The sequence below is a fragment of the Leptosomus discolor genome, chromosome 1 (assembly GCF_034619465.1).
Source record: "Leptosomus discolor isolate bLepDis1 chromosome 1, bLepDis1.hap2, whole genome shotgun sequence".
In the NCBI taxonomy this organism is placed as follows: domain Eukaryota; kingdom Metazoa; phylum Chordata; class Aves; order Leptosomiformes; family Leptosomidae; genus Leptosomus; species Leptosomus discolor.
The window spans coordinates 96,465,552-96,481,319 of record NC_141391.1 but is presented as its reverse complement, the minus strand read 5'-3'; the positions used below and the strand labels follow the sequence as shown (position 1 = coordinate 96,481,319).

Genomic DNA, 15,768 nt, shown 5'->3' with positions numbered 1-15,768 from the left:
GAATTCTGAAAAAAATAGGAAGTAGTGATTTTCATCCACTGTTAGGCCAAATATTTTTGTAGCCAATTTTCAGCCTAAGAAGATGAAGTCATCTTTGCATCTTTTTCTCTACAGGATGCTGTAAAGAGGAAGCATTTAACTTCCTTTTTGTTAGTTTGGCAGATGAGCTGTTTACCAGTTTTTCACACTAAAAGAAACTGAGGCACAAACAGCTTAAATAAAAGAAAAAATTCTAAGTGAAATTGTCGTTTTTGAGAAAAAAAGTGTATCTTCCAAATGAAACAAAATGTCATTGTAAGTGCAGCTATAATGATTAATGATTACAGGTGTACTTGCTTCCAGTTGTGGACAGAATGATAGACTGGAAGCTACATATTTCAGTCCTGATATCATGTACTGTCTAGCATTTTATATAATTTCAGACAGCATTTCAAAAGGAATACAATCTTTTTTTTTTTAAAAAAAAAAAAAAAAATGCTAGTTTAAATTGAAATGTCATTGCACCGTATCAGCTGGAAATGGAAAATGTCATGTCAACCTACTTCTTCACAGTGATGTACCTGAGTGAAAATATTTAGCCTTCTTTTACACAATCAACAATCTTCACACTAACTTCTATATATTTACATGTCCCTGTGAGAGTTTTTTTCCATATATCTCACTTATATATGGGATATGTACTTGAAAGATACGTGTGTGTATTTTGCATAAGTATGTCAGGGGATACTGGCATGTGCAAATAGCCCGTTGTTGTCTGCAGTCATGCTTCCAATACCTACACACTAGCTTTGCCAGTACATCTGTCAACAACTGTACACAGTTTTTTCACAAAAAGTGGGTCACATTTATATCCATCGTCTCTCTTTTTACTAATAAATATGTGATAACAGCATACTTCTTGTAAAGTTTTGTTACCAAAGCCTGCTACATTTCTTTGCCAGGGAAGTGTGAGGGCAATTTTAAAAGCTTGTGAAAGTGTTAATACATTTTGTATGGTGCTGTGCTTATCCTGAAGAAGGTACAGACATCTTCCTTTTCTCACATTTTTCCCTGCTTCTTTCCAGCTTTCTCAGAGCATTTTCATGAGGCAGACTCTATGTCATCCAATTATTTCCTGAAGAAAACTAGAGAGATAAGCCTTTGAAAACCGAGCCAGGACTCCAGATTTCTCTCACTGTATTAAATCATACTGATCAAAAACATAGAAAGATATAGAAGCATAAAATTAACAGTGGGACAGAGAGAGTGGGAAATGGGGATCCCTGGACAAAATATTACACGAGATGAGAACGTCCAATATCAAGTAAATTTATTTGGACAGAGAGGGAATTACTGGGTGTGTAATACTGATTAACTATGTTGGAGAGAGACCTTGCCAAGCAGTGTGTTTTGGTCAGCCTCTTTGTAAAGAAGAATAGGAATGTAGGTAAAAGGTTAAATATTTTTTTAAAAGTGCATCACTCCTCCTGTTAGCTAATCCTTGGGCATCATCTGCATGAACCAGAGTAGTACAGTTCAATTCTGGGAAGGAGTCTGTCCCAGCTCCCATGACCGAGAGATTTCTCTCTTACCCTGGTAAAATGTTTAGAGGGATATTTATTAACGTGAATGAGACCGTGCATAAACGTATCCAAGATCCTAGTGTTTAGTGTTGTTTAAGCTCCTTATACTGCAAACACATAGGGTTTTTTTTAATGCCACAACCATTGAAAAACATTTGGTTGTGGAAAATATACCAGGTCATAGGTCAGACTCCAGGAAAAAAATGTATTGTCTATTAAATCCACAGTCACATAATTTTTCCTTTCCTACTTAGGCACATGGACAATAGTTTGAAATCCAAAAAAGGCTTAAAAAGAAGTCTAATATACAGAGCATCCCTAATTACATTTCTTCCCAGCATGAGACTTTGTATGTCACTTCAGCCTGACAAGTCTCAACTCCCAGCTTGGATGAACTCTGGAAGTGTTTCTCGCTGCTATGCACTCCTCTCACAAGAGTGTTTGAGCAAGCTATAAAGCAATACACAAGTCATCAAGCACTCTGGCGGGGAGGCCTCGTAATTTCAGGCTGTTTGGGAGATGAGTGTCAGTCGGTTTAGAGTATCACCAGCAAACCAGAAAACAGTTTTGAAAGAGGCTTGTATAAAGCAATAGAGGCACACATCAGCTCTTCAAATAGGCAAGCAGCTCTGGGGGAGCATTTCTGTGTGACCAGGGAACTGTTTTATCATAAGTTTCTTCAGAAAGTCCTTGCTCTTTTAACTTTACTTATGACTGTCCTTTGCTTCATCAGGTTGTACTTAGATGGATAATTCACAGCTCTTTCAAGCTATAGCTGTTTGTAGTAAAAGCGAAATTAAAGCACCCCTTTGAAACTACAGGCTTTGTGAGAAGGATCAAGGGCCTGTGATGATGCAGCTGAGGGAGATGGCCCCCATTCCCTGCTGGCACAGAGCTCCAGGCAGCATTTCAGGGGCTGTCCTGTGCCTGTTTTCTGGGGGACCTCCTGGTGTCCAACATGTGCCAAAAATCCAGATGTCTGGTTGGATATCCATGTGACTCCACCTGCATGTATTTTTTTCCCAATTGATATCTGGGATGTACTCGGATATAATTGTCTAGAATGTATTTTTCAGCTGCTGCTTTTTAATTAACAAGGAAGATATTGACACTGAGAAAGTGCAGTAAGCAATTAAAGCATGCCCACCTCTCTGTGTGTGTGAGTTTGGTACTCAGGAGGGCAGGGCAGCCAGAGACCTAGGTAGTCCTACATGCAATGCAGGTCGGTGCTCAGTGAGGTTCCTGGGGGACCACTTTGCTCATGTCTGGGCTTGGACTCTCAGCATCACTCCATCCTGGGGGTACCCCTTGTCCCTGCAGCACAGCAGCTTCAGGAGACCGACACGCAGCCCCTAGAGCCAGGGATCAACCTGCCTCCAGCCTTTCCATTGTGCTACTCAGGCCAGAAATTCAGGAGTCAGCGTAGCTTAGTCTTTCTTTGACATGCTGATTGGATACAAAGTCCTTTCAATTTTCAGAAATCTCTGACGTGTTACTAATCACCAGTTTTGAGGGGAACCCGTTAGCGGCATCATCAAGTGAAAAAGATTGGCATTGCACCACCTGTGATATCAAAAGTTGGAAGTTTCTCCCCAGTAAACTGACAGAGCAATGCTTAAAGTAACAAGGCCTTGACATCTCCTTCCTAATATACTCACACCTAATATATTATACTCATACCTAATATATTATTAATAATAATAATATACTATAATATACTTCCCATATACTCTGGGAATGATGTTCACTCAGAGCGTATGTTTCGGCTAGCAAAAATCCTGTGTGCCTTAATATTATTTATGTCTGTTTTTCTCCAGAGGTCTTTTTGGTCAGGATTGTGATTTATGTTGTTTTTATTCCAGCTATGCAGGAGATTCTTTGATGGATTACAATCTCAGCAAACTCTAACTCGAGAAGAAGAATGACAGCTAAGAGACTTAAACCAGACTTTTCACCGTCCTGGAAAGGAACTGGCTGCCAGTGTTTGGAGTTTTTTTAATACTCTACCTCCCTCTGCTGTTATCAGCGAGAAGTTTCTCTACAATGGGAAATCATGTACTTGCAGCTTCGATTTCCATGCTCTCGCTCCTGGCAATGATGGGAGATGCGGACAGTAAAACAGACAGTTCCTTCATGATCGACTCCGACCCCAGCCGCTGTATGAGGCATCACTATGTCGACTCCATCAGCCATCCCCTCTACAAATGTAGCTCGAAGGTAAGGACTTCCCTCACCCTCTTGCAGCAGGGCGCTGCATCAGTGGAGTTGTTAAAACAAGCCATTTTGGGTGATTTTTCTCTTCACAAATTCCTTACTACCAAAATCTAGCTGTGGAGATGTAGAGATGTAGAGACATCTGAGTATGTACATCAGAACTTGGACTGGAGAGAAAGTTGATTCTCTTTTCACCTTTTTAAAATGAGAAACACACCATGATGGTAAAGCTAACATGCAGTAAATGATAAGATTCAAAGGAGCACCCTGGGGTCTCAGCCGTTGATGCCAAGAAAATGGGCTAGTTTGGAAGTTTAGATCATCTCAGTCACCCCCTCCTTCAAGTGAGTCTTTAATCTAGACTACGTAATCTTATAACTTTCAAGACGAAGTACTGAGATAAAGAATCAAGTAGTAAAATGGTAATGCAAAAAGAATGTGAAAAACATTGCTATTTTTCCCCCCTATTTAGTTTCAAGGCCTTTGTTTTCATGCAGAATGACAATTGAATGTTTACTGTAGGGCTTAGGAGCAGAAGGAAATACAAGATTGCCTTTCATTTGAGATTTCAAGCCTGAAAAATTTTGTTTCAAAATGGTTTAGCAGCCTGTGTATGTAGCCTGCAGACATTTATTTCATTTCATAGAGAAAAAGAATGGGGAGAAACAATGGGAAAATTCTTGCTTGTCCCTTTTATCTTGTCCTAATTTGTTCCGGCCAAATTAATCCATGTATTCAGAGGTACAGTCTCCGTCTGGACCATCACTCTGTCCTGTGGAAAGTGGCTTTGCCTTATGCACCCACAGCCCTGGCTCAATGAAAGCGAAAAACTGCCAGCACCAATGTTTCTGCCAGCACCAATGTTTTTGCCAGCCCTGCATTGGGTAAGAGGGCAATGGGAAGCAGGTATGTGATGGGATTTAGGACAAGAGGGCTGCCTGCGGTCTTGCCTGATGGCAAACCCTGGCAGCGGCGATCCTGGGAGCATTTCCAAGGAGAGAGGATCCACAGAGTTCAGAGGGATGCAGCACTGGCTGTGGAGACCCCCAGACGCCTTTGTGTGCAGAATGAGTTATTTGCTTCCCATAATCAGCGCAGGGGTGAGGTAATACCACAGGTAACAGCAGGCCATAAAGTTTAAAATAAATCACAGAGAGAAGTGTCAACAGACCCGCTCGGTGCTCCGCGCTCCAGCTGTACACCAGGACGGCTGCTGCCCTGCCTGTGCACCTTCAGCACCGGGACTTGCGCTGTGCCTTCTCGCTAGAGAGGGGCTGACGGCCTCAAAATTGGTCACAGACGAAAGACCCACACTGGGCTGTCTCACACCAGGGTCACAGCAGTGCTGTCTGCCCAGCTTTGCGTAACCAAGCCTGATCCACAGCAGTGGGAGATCAGGGACTTTTGCCCTACTGCTTCTGAGTTCAAACAGTAAAATCATGCATTACTTGTAATTCAGAAGAGATCTTTTGGTTTGTTTTTAGCCTAGACCAGACCTTCTTACCATCTGGGATATATCCAGCATTAACACACAGAATAGCAGAGATGCATCTGTTTGTGCAGTCCTGATTTTATTGCAGTTGACCCCAGTGAGAGGCAAAGATGAAAAGTGTAGGTATGTGGGTGGATTTTACATACTGTTTATGTGGGTGTTAGCAGCCCTCCCCTCTCAAGGCACTTCAGATCACCTATGAGACCTGAGAAGCCTTAGCTACCATGATGGTTTGGTCCAGGAGGGCAATGCTCCACCCAGCTGGCCCTTGCTCTTGGCTACCTGCTCTGCCTGGGAGCAGGAAGAGCTGTGATATGTAATGCAGGCAAGATGGTAGGTGGCCCCCAGAGGCCCTTTGGTCTCCAGCTTTGGGTAGGATCCCCCTCTGGCCCTCTACATGCAGAAGAGCAAAAGAGTAACAAGTGGCGACTTCACTAGGGTAGTGTAAAATGCAGAGTATAACTGACCTGGGCACACTGCCTCAGACATAAAAGGATAAACACAATAGGTCCCAGCTCAGCCCCTGAGGCAAGCCCAGCCTGGAGCATGAAGGATGGTGCTTCTCTGGCTGTGATTTTCTTCCATGCTCAGGGCATTGCTTCCTACACAGCCCAAGGGCTTTTCCTCTACAACTGGCTCTCCTGGTGGAGGATTTTAGTATAATTGTATTAGGTGGGGTGTGCTCCCTGGTCCACGTGACCAGGAGCTGTGATTGCGCCTGTCCAGGACTCTATTGCCCGATGGCCAGGATGTGCCACTGGGTCTGGCATGCTGCTGCACACCTCAGTGAAGCCCTTTCACTGTGTGGCTGCCTTCTTCGCTCTGCCATCACCATCCTCTGGGTTTTTCTTAAAACTCTGGCTGCCATAGGCATCAGCTGGAGGGTTATTTTTCTGAAGAAAGAACAAGAGGAAGGGAAGGCAGGGAAGGCGGGAAGGCAGGAAGGCAGGAAGGCAGGCGGGAAGGCAGGCAGGAAGGCAGGCAGGAAGGAAGGAAGGAAGGAAGGCAGGAAGGCAGGCAGGCAGGCAGGAAGGAAGGAAGGAAGGAAGGAAGGAAGGAAGGAAGGAAGGAAGGAAGGAAACGCACCAACAACTCAATTTCTTAGCATCCCTAATGACAGAGAAGAGCAATCATGCCTTTAGGAGTGGGACTGATGGAAATTAGAACACAGAATGCATTGTAATGAAAACCATATTATTTCAAAACTGAGCTTTGAGAAAAAAGCTGTTGACATAAACATTTGTAACTCCGACAGCAAAAATGTCAGTGACTTTTTTTTAAAACAAGACTTTAATGGAAATTATGTTTGAAAATATCACATCTCTTGGCTTCTCAAATTCCACAATGGTTTCAAGAACGGTTTTTTAGCAATGCTGCAAGTTGTATGTACTTTCTCATGAAGTGGAAAATGAAAACAGTTTTCATACAAAGCAAAATAATTTTGACATTTCCTAGAAAACTTCACTCTGTTCATTAAACCAAGCTCTTTTTTTTTAAGGTCTCAGGGATCTGAATCATCCTGGTAGACATATGGCTTCTGTTCTGGATCTAGCATATAAACATAGCCCAATATTAGACTTGCTAATGAAAATTAGACACAGTGTCTGTTCCTATATATATTGTAATAAACTATAAACAAGTCAAAAAAGGAAGGTTCTGCAGGAGTAGTGTGGTAATTGTGATACCTCCTGTTTCCACCAAATTTCCATTGTGAAGCTTGGACTGACAATTGATGTCAAGCAGAGACCTTGTCCTTTTTTGGCATGATATATTGGTTTCACTGAGCCATCCTTTTTCACTCTGTATGTTTTCCCTTTTAGTGCAGCATAGAATTAGAGAAGATAAAAATGGCTTCAGAAACTGCAAGACATATTATATTTGCTGTCTGTCTGAGTTAAAAAAGGATTATGTCCACCTTGCTTCTCTGTGGAGGCTGCCAATTGTACCCACATGGGAAGTCGTTTTGTTACATTTGGAAACATCCACCCAATGTAATTGACTCATTAAAATCCCTCTTGCTTGTGACCTCAGACAGATGTGGAAAACAGGTTTCCAAAGCCTTTGGAAACATAGTCCATTATAGTAACAGACTGTATAAAAGAGCCACACAAGAGGGATAGAAAACGGTTCCTGAAAGACAGTGTTTTCAGTGACTTCAAGGAAATCTTTATATCAGCTCATGAGGTATTAGCTTTCCTGACCATGTTAGATTCTGCCTGACCTCTGTCACAGGGACCCACTGGTCTTCATCGACATGCTGGGTTGCCTCGCCGCTGCAACCAGAGCCTCCTAAATTACAGTACTGGCTGTCACAAGTGCTTCCTCCAGATGTGCCAGAAGTGCGCTGCCACTGACAGCCTTGCACTAAAGAATCCAGCCCAGAAAGACACGGACCAGATGAAGAAAGATTGAAGACATTTACTTATGAGGTAGCTCAGGAGACTTTCAGTAATGCATGCTTGCAGCCAGGCCGTGGGTACTGTGTGGAAGTTTGTTCTCATACATCTCATCCCACCTGCTTTCAGGCCAGAGCTTGTTGCTGAAGGGTGCAGAAAAGAGGACTACAAGCACCATTAATAACAAACCAGTTCACAACTTCTGAATTTCCAGAATAGGGCTCGAATTATCAGAGTAAAATGTTGTCTCAGATTCAGGTTGCCCTCTTTTATGGTCTTCCAGATACCTATGAGACTGCTGACTTTAAGTAAGAAAACCTATTCTTCCCCAGCTGCTCATACATGCGAGACTCCCGTGGTCCCATGTTGTAGCATGCTGTGCTTCTGGATCCAGCATCACAGGATGACATCCACAAGCTCACATGTGTGTGGCATGAGGGGAGCCAAGAGGCATGCCTATCAGATTATAAAATACCCACACGTTTTTACTATATATACACCCACTGTATTACTGTGCTATGCCATCATAGCATTACTAATTATTTAGGTGATAATCTCTATTGTGCTATAGTATACGATGCAATAAGCAGCTGGCACGATTGATTAAATGGCAAAGCAAAGCTTTTAAAGTACATGCTATTTCCAGCTCATTTGCACACCTGCCAAAACCCACTGGTGCTGTTCTGGATTTATGAGGAGGAGGAGGTTAAACTTTGCTGAGGACTTCAGGTTAGCTCAGAAATTTAGGAAGCTATCAAAATGGGAAATCTGAAAATGTTTCATCCTGCAAATTTGACTTGATACACATGGTACTGTGCTATTTGTACAAGCCTACACTGTCATCCAAAAACAGGTCATAAAACCAACACTGTAATTTTACATTATATGAATACTGTCCATACTCTAATGAAAAACTAAGTAGCCATCAAAATTTGAGATTAAAATTAGAGTCTCCACAGACTAAAATAAGTTTTTAAAGGCAAGGCTTGCTAACAGTTATAAATGATGTTGCATATTGAAGAAATATTGACTGGTTTTGCATTAGAAAACTTGCTGTTCATAAGAAATGTATTGAGACACAGATATTGGCAAATCAGATAATTCTAGTCTATAATTACACTGCTGCAGCTCTTCTGTAGTCCTTAATCCTGTTCCTTGGGGGTTTGGTTTTTTCCCTGGCATTTCTGAAAGTACCTGCAGATACAAGAGCAGATGTGTGCCACAAAAAGTCCTTAGGTTAATAGGACCAGAAGTGACCAACTGTTCCAGCCCCAGAAGCATCAACCATTAGAAGTCACCTCCACCATACAGCAATGTGTGCTGTCATATTTGGGCTAAAATCACATAATCATAGAAATGCTGGTTGGAAGGGACTCTAGAGGTCCTCTGAACCTCCCAAAAATAAATTTGTGGCCATTTTATGTCCCCCTTTGCCACTCCTGAGGGGAGTTTGGTTCCATTGTCTTTGCAACCTTCAAGCAGTTGCCAGCTGCCCTTGGATTCCTCTTCACCCCCCTCTTCAGCCAAACAATTGGCAATAGCCTGTGACAGAGAGTGTACACAGTTTGGTGAACTGGTCAAAGTGGGGACCTAACAAGAGCTGTGAGGATGCTGGGAAGGGAGCTATCTGTTTTAAATAACCCAATCTGCTGTCTTTCCTTCTCAATACAGGCAGGATTAGATACCTCCTTCACCAGCTGCCTGCCTGTCACTGTGGGAAGTGAGTTTTGTTTACCAATGGGAGAAAAGTGGATCTTTATCTGTCAGAAATAGGGTGCTAGCACTGTAATGATTGTCCCTGTTCTTGTATGCCCTAAAGACACTGGTATTAAGGAGCTTGATGTAGCTGATACATCTAAAGCTGGGGTATGGCTCAACAGTACACTGAAATTTCCTTCCCACCATATTACTACTAACAGCTGAAGTGAATTTACTTATGAATATGCAGCATCATGGGAAGGGGACCATAAATTTATGCTACAAATCATGAACAATGGCAAATTTTTTGGAGAGCAACAAGAACCCATCTCTTAATTAAACCAGGAAACAAGATGATACCAATCCCAGATCATCAGCTCATGAAGACATCTTCCTTGTGATCTGTCTGTGTTGACTGGAAGTGTAGTTGTTAATATATTAATACATTTCCAAGAAAACCATTTATCATGCACGTAGTTTTGGAAGAGTAGTTTTCAAGCACTATACAATGGATGATCAGTGCCTTTGCCATGGACACAGACAATGCTGGTATTTCCTACTTGATACCAGGAATATTCTCTCTTTCTCTCTCATCTTTCCTCCTGACTCTGACTAAAGATAAAATTAAAGATTTGACAAACCTGCTTGCAAGACTTGGAGATTAGCAGCCAGTTGAGCTGGTGAAAGAAGCTCAAAAAGGTTTAACGTTATAAAATATTTGCTGTCACATCTGTAGTTATCTTTCTAGATTGTCTAGAAAAAAAAACATGAAATATGTGCAACAGGGTTAAAATATAATTTTCTTCCTTGGTTATAGATATGACTGGTTTACTGCCTATTTGCTCACCTCTGTCACATTTTGACCTCGTTTGGAAGGTACAATAAGTTGATTTTGAAACTTGTGTTGATTAAGCAGAGTTAGCTGATATGGACTTAATATTTCATTCCCCACAAAGGTATGAGTTTGTTCAAATTTGTCCAGCACTTACCACTTATCAAGGTGGTAACACCTGTTTCTAACCACATAATTTCCTGAGCTTTAGAAGATCCTTTCCATGTTTTCTGTAGAGCTTAGGAGACTCAATCCATCTCCTCTGCTCAATAAGAGGTTGTTGGGAAGGGGAGTGGGTGACCACCCACAGGCTTTCCTTCCTTAGTGCCTCACATTGTGCAAGTTACCTTCTGTTCACAGCTTAGGCAGTGAACTCAGGAGGAGAAGAACCATGGAGTCTGTACTGCTTTTGGAAAGTCTCGCTAGTGAATCGCCATGTTTGGCAGATTTCATCTTGATTACGTTTTCACTGCCTTACTCTATGCAGTACATTTAATACAGATACAACTGATGCAACTATATATATATATACACACACATATAATTGCAAATACATATTCAAGGCAATCTTTGTAAAAAGAGGGAGCTAGAAACTTACTTCTCTAGAAGCAATAAACTGAGCATCTTCTTTTATTTCTACTTTATATATCTAAACTTTTGAGACATTCACTGGCCCCCAGGACAAGTTCTGCTGATCACTAGTATATACACTCAAAACATTGGACAATACCCAACTGAAGTATCAGTCCGGCTGACAAGTTAAGGGCTTGGCTGCCACAAATCTGGGGTCAGCAAGTCACAGTTGCAGTCACTGTGCCTGGAAAGCAGGGCTGGCTGTGTTTGCTTGGAGCCCTGAGGCCAGCTTTTAGAAAAAGAGTCCTTATCAGTGTTGATGCCTGAGACTCCAGGAGGAGCCTTGCTTTTTCTTCTGCAAGTTACCTCCTCTGCGAGGAGAGAGACCAATGCACTGTGTGGGGCTGAGTGGCCTCGCCAAGGTGAGCAGATGCAGAAAGTGAAGAAAGACCAGCCAGGCTGGAAGGAGGTACCCATCTGCTGGTGTTAGCTGCGTGCTGGCAGCCATGAGGGGCACGTTTCCTAACCCGTCTCTTTTCCTTTGCAGATGGTGCTGCTGGCTCGCTGCGAAGGGCGCTGCAGCCAGACGTCGCGCTCGGAGCCGATGGTTTCTTTCAGCACCGTCCTGAAGCAGCCTTTCCGCTCCACCTGCCACTGCTGCCGGCCCCAGACCTCCAAGCTGAAGGCCATGCGGTTGCGATGCTCGGGGGGCATGCGGCTCACTGCCACCTACCGCTACATCCTCTCCTGCCACTGTGAGGAGTGCAACTCCTAGGGATGAACATGCCACAACAGAGAGGGGACTGGGATGCTGCTGTTGGGGAAGGCTCCCAAGAAGCAACCCAAGGTGAGGCCGACGCTTCCAGCGTACGATTGCAGTGAGGACAGGACTAACCAGGCTGGATTGGATCTGAGAGCTAAAGTGTAAAATATCCTGGGGTCCTGGATGGCGCCGGTACCGAAGTGTGGGCTGTGGCAAAGGCAAAAGCACGAGGACTTGTTTTTAAGAAGCCTTTCTTTTTTTCTGAAAGGAAATTTTTGTGAGTTTCTTCTTTTTCAGGCTCAGCTCTGACTACAGAGAGGTTCTTTTCCTTCAGGCCAAGGGCAGCAGGGGAAAAGAGAGGAAGGTCATCCGGATGACAGCACTGCATTCTGGAAGTTGGCATTCCGACAGAGGATGGGCATCAGTTCCCACATAAAACCTCTTAACCTATCAATTTATTCTCAGCCTCTTAGTTATATTTGCCTTCAAAACAAACTGTGTTCTTGGCAAGGGTTATCTATTACTGATCTAGCAGCTGAGCGCTGGGTAACTTTAACTGTGGTTTAGCAGAAATTACAAATAAATCATTGAAAAGTGAACTGGATATGAAATGTCACACTGGGATTACCCAGCCCTAACCAGCTGAAATGATTATTTGCAGCGTGCGGCATCAGAGTTCCGTAGCTGAGTGACTCTTGAGAAGTGAAAGGTCATGAGACTCGTTATTCCCCTCTAAAAGCCTGTAAATGTGACACGCATCTGTCACAAAAGCCATTATTCAAATGCTAAAAACTGATCAAAGATTAAAATGACATGTACTAAACAGAGCCTTTTCTTAACTTGGGTAGACCTGTTGATGTACAGAGCCAGAGCCACCAAAATAATGACCAAACCTAGGACTTATTTTCACCTATATCTCTAAGGCCATTGACTGAGTACCATTTTGCCTTTTAAAGACAGGTAATCTCAAACACAGGGGAATCACACTGACATGCCTATACGAAGTTTAAGGCAGTTTCTGAGTCCCAGCGTTATCCACTTGACGGCAAAGGCTGTATTTTGATTTACCTAATGATCTGCTACCTGGAGTCCTGTTTGACTCACCATCCAGCTTGGCAGCTGCTTGGGGAATGGCACAGCTCTTGGTTGGTCCATACACCCATGTGTTCTTTGTGCACACACAAGGATGTAGGAGGCTGCGGTGGGGTTAGCGCAAGCCCAGAACTCACCCATAGGTGAAGCTGTCCCACAGTCAGGTCATCAGAGCTGCGGGGTCCTGCAGAGCAGGGGTAGCCAGCACTTCTCTGTCAGAAGCAAGTGAGTCCATGAGCTGCTTTCCCCACTAGTAGGACCACTGCTGAAAGAAAGGCCTCAAGGAGCTGAATGAATTACAGTGACCAATAGGGTGAAAGGATCGCAAAATAACAAAGGATCCCAAGTTTCGGAATGGTGTTTGGTATTTGCAGAGAAACTCTGTGTTAACTTCCCCCCTCAACATGAGGTTTTAGAAAGGTTCAGTCATAGTCTCCTGTGACTGCAAGGAAACAACATAACAGTTCTTAACTCATTCCAGTTCTTCTCTCCTTAAGTGGCAATATGTCCAGTCTGTCAGCAATATGTCTGTGATGTTCACATAAATCCAGCTAAGCCATTTTTTGATAGAAGTCATGAAGATGTTGACAGCATCTTTGCTGTGTAAGGATTCAGAGTCAGCACACTTTCTAACCCTCAGTAGCACCCACGTCCATAGTCCTGCAGTTATTCTCTGGGACAGGCTGGAGTGGCTCCCCTGCACAGCAATGTCTGGCAGGGCCCCATGGTAAGGAGGGGAAGTCCTATCCAAGCCCAGAGTTTGGTCCATCCGTTCAGTGCCATCCAGTCTGTCTGCTGCAGCAAATGCCATATGCAGCAGCTCGAGGATGCACATTGATGTTGCAGGGGATCCCCAAGGTCTGCCAGGGAGGGCGGTCATCCTGTGGTCTCCACAGGAGTTACTGTAGCTGCCCAGGGAAAGTCCTGGAGCAGGATGGCAGTCAGTAGTGGAAAGCGATGGGGGACATGTAGACCCGCAGACACCAGTTAAAGAGGTTTATGATACATGGGAAGCACTGTCTCTATCTTCCGGAGATGACTTGGAGACGGCCACTTTTCAACAGCACAGAGCTGTGGGCAAACAAAATGGGACTCAGATTAAAAAGTCAAAACTGGGAGTGATGAGCCCCAATGAGGTCATTAGACATTGTTTCTGCACTGTCAGTCATCCTTTTCACATCTGATGCATGTTCTAAACATGAAAGGGCGAGCAAAGGGAGCGTGAGCCAGGCATTATCACTAGACTACTTTATATGAAAGATCATATGTGCATCCCTTTTCCATTCTCTTTCACCTTCAGCATCTAAAAATCCCATTATCCAAAAAAGCACAACCCCCTACTGTTAATTACATATAGAAAAATTCATTCTTCATCAGAAACATCAGTAATACCTTTGATAACCAAATAAGTATACTGCAAAATATGCGTGACCTCTAAGTGTTGGTATAGAGACTCCTACAGACAAGCAATGCTATGCAGTTATCTAAGGAATGGGGAACGTTTGAATGTTGAACGTTTGCTATATCCAGCACCACGTCCCCTCAGATCATGCTGCCACTGGCCTCCTTTGCCTGTGCAACATGGGATGCTGAAAGGCTGTGACACGAAATTTGGGTGATGATTTGCAGTGCTCCTGCATGGCTGCAAGCATCTGTGCTGACTGTACAGGACGTGGCAGAGCGGCGTGGCCCCGATCACAGTCTTCTGTAAGGAGAGAGGAGGGCATTGAGAAGAGACCATGCCTGAGCCGATTTAGAAAAAAAAAAAAGATAATATTTATAGTGAGGGAAGAGCTTGGCTGGTATTTATTCCCACATCCCCTCTCTACCACAGTGCTGGAGCTATAAATGCTCAAATCGGGCTCACAGAAGATATTAGTGTTTCAACAAAAGCTTTTTTTTTCCCCTCTCACGCCCCACGTTCCTTCCACTTTTGCTCAGTTCCTCTAATGAACTCATCGCCTTGTGACCGCAAAGGCTGTTGCCAGGCATAAATGTTGAGGTGAATTCAACATTATCTAATTTAACTGTTGAGTTGAACAAATGCATGGAAGGAATATAACAGAAATTATGAATTACAAGACAAAACTTCCTTGTAAATAGATAGAACTGGATATTAATGAATCAAACTTTCAAATTCTGCTTTTGGCTTTGTCAGGAAATCTTCATATTAACATTTAAGAAAAGGAAGAGCTATTCTTCAAAACCAAATGCCTCGAAGTCTGCTATAAATCTGTATTTTGATAGTTTTTAAATAGTATTTTAGGCAACTAAGTGCTAAGTGAAGCATACAGTTGCTACCTATGTTAAAATTCAGGAAGCGTATTGAAGAAAAAGAAAATGAGGCTTCAGGTAAAACTACAGAATATGGCTCATGGTGAGAAAGAGTCCAAATGGCACTTGGAGATGAAATGGCTTCCTGATTTCTTATCCTGACACCACTCTGGATACTTAAGCTCTGTTTTTCAAGTCAGACTACTGTGTAAGTGTTTCTTAAATTGAACAACAGGGAGGACAATTTCTAGTTGTCCAGATAATGTTTTGGGGCTTTTTCTTTGCTAAAGCATCCTCTTGCTGGGAGTCAAATGAGAAGGCCTTGTCCTTTTTTTCCCCTCACTGCCCCCCATCCTTCAGGCACCGTCTTCCCTCACAGAAAGGCTGGTTCAGCTGTGATCATCCTGTGGTTTGCTCAAGATGAGATGTGATACAGACTTTTGACTGTCACCACCCTATGCCCTCTTTTCTTTTGATTAAGTTTCTGAGTCCAGCTTGGCTTACTTTTGAAAGCCACCCATCTCAGCAATGGTGGTGTTGTGTTTCAGCTGGATTGACTGTACTCACAGAGACCAGAGGGAAACTCTGGACCTTTGCTGGTACCCTTTGCCTATAAGAGAAGCCTTATAATGCCACTGCATTTTTTGCCTATCAGAAATAATCTGTGATTTTGATAGAATAAAAGAGCCCATGACCTAGCATATTTGAATTATGCTGCTCCCAGCTTCAGTGGGTCTCTTAAGCGCTTAAAGCTGCATAGATACAAAACCAGCTTGCTGGATCAAGCTTTATATGAATCATTAAAATTAAGAACTCACTGTTTTCTTGGAGATGTCCCCACTGACTTTCCTTACACCTCACCTTGCCCTCTG

General features: G+C 43.2%; 1 protein-coding gene across 1 annotated transcript; it reads left to right on the top strand.

The window, feature by feature from the left end:
- The first annotated feature begins 3,566 nt into the window (after window positions 1-3,566).
- Window positions 3,567-11,542, top strand: NDP (norrin cystine knot growth factor NDP). The gene is made up of 2 exons (XM_009954466.2): window positions 3,567-3,779; window positions 11,315-11,542. Exons 1-2 carry the CDS (start codon window positions 3,606-3,608, stop codon window positions 11,540-11,542), a joined length of 402 nt encoding a protein of 133 aa, XP_009952768.1. The 5' UTR covers window positions 3,567-3,605.
- The last annotated feature ends 4,226 nt before the right edge of the window (window positions 11,543-15,768 follow it).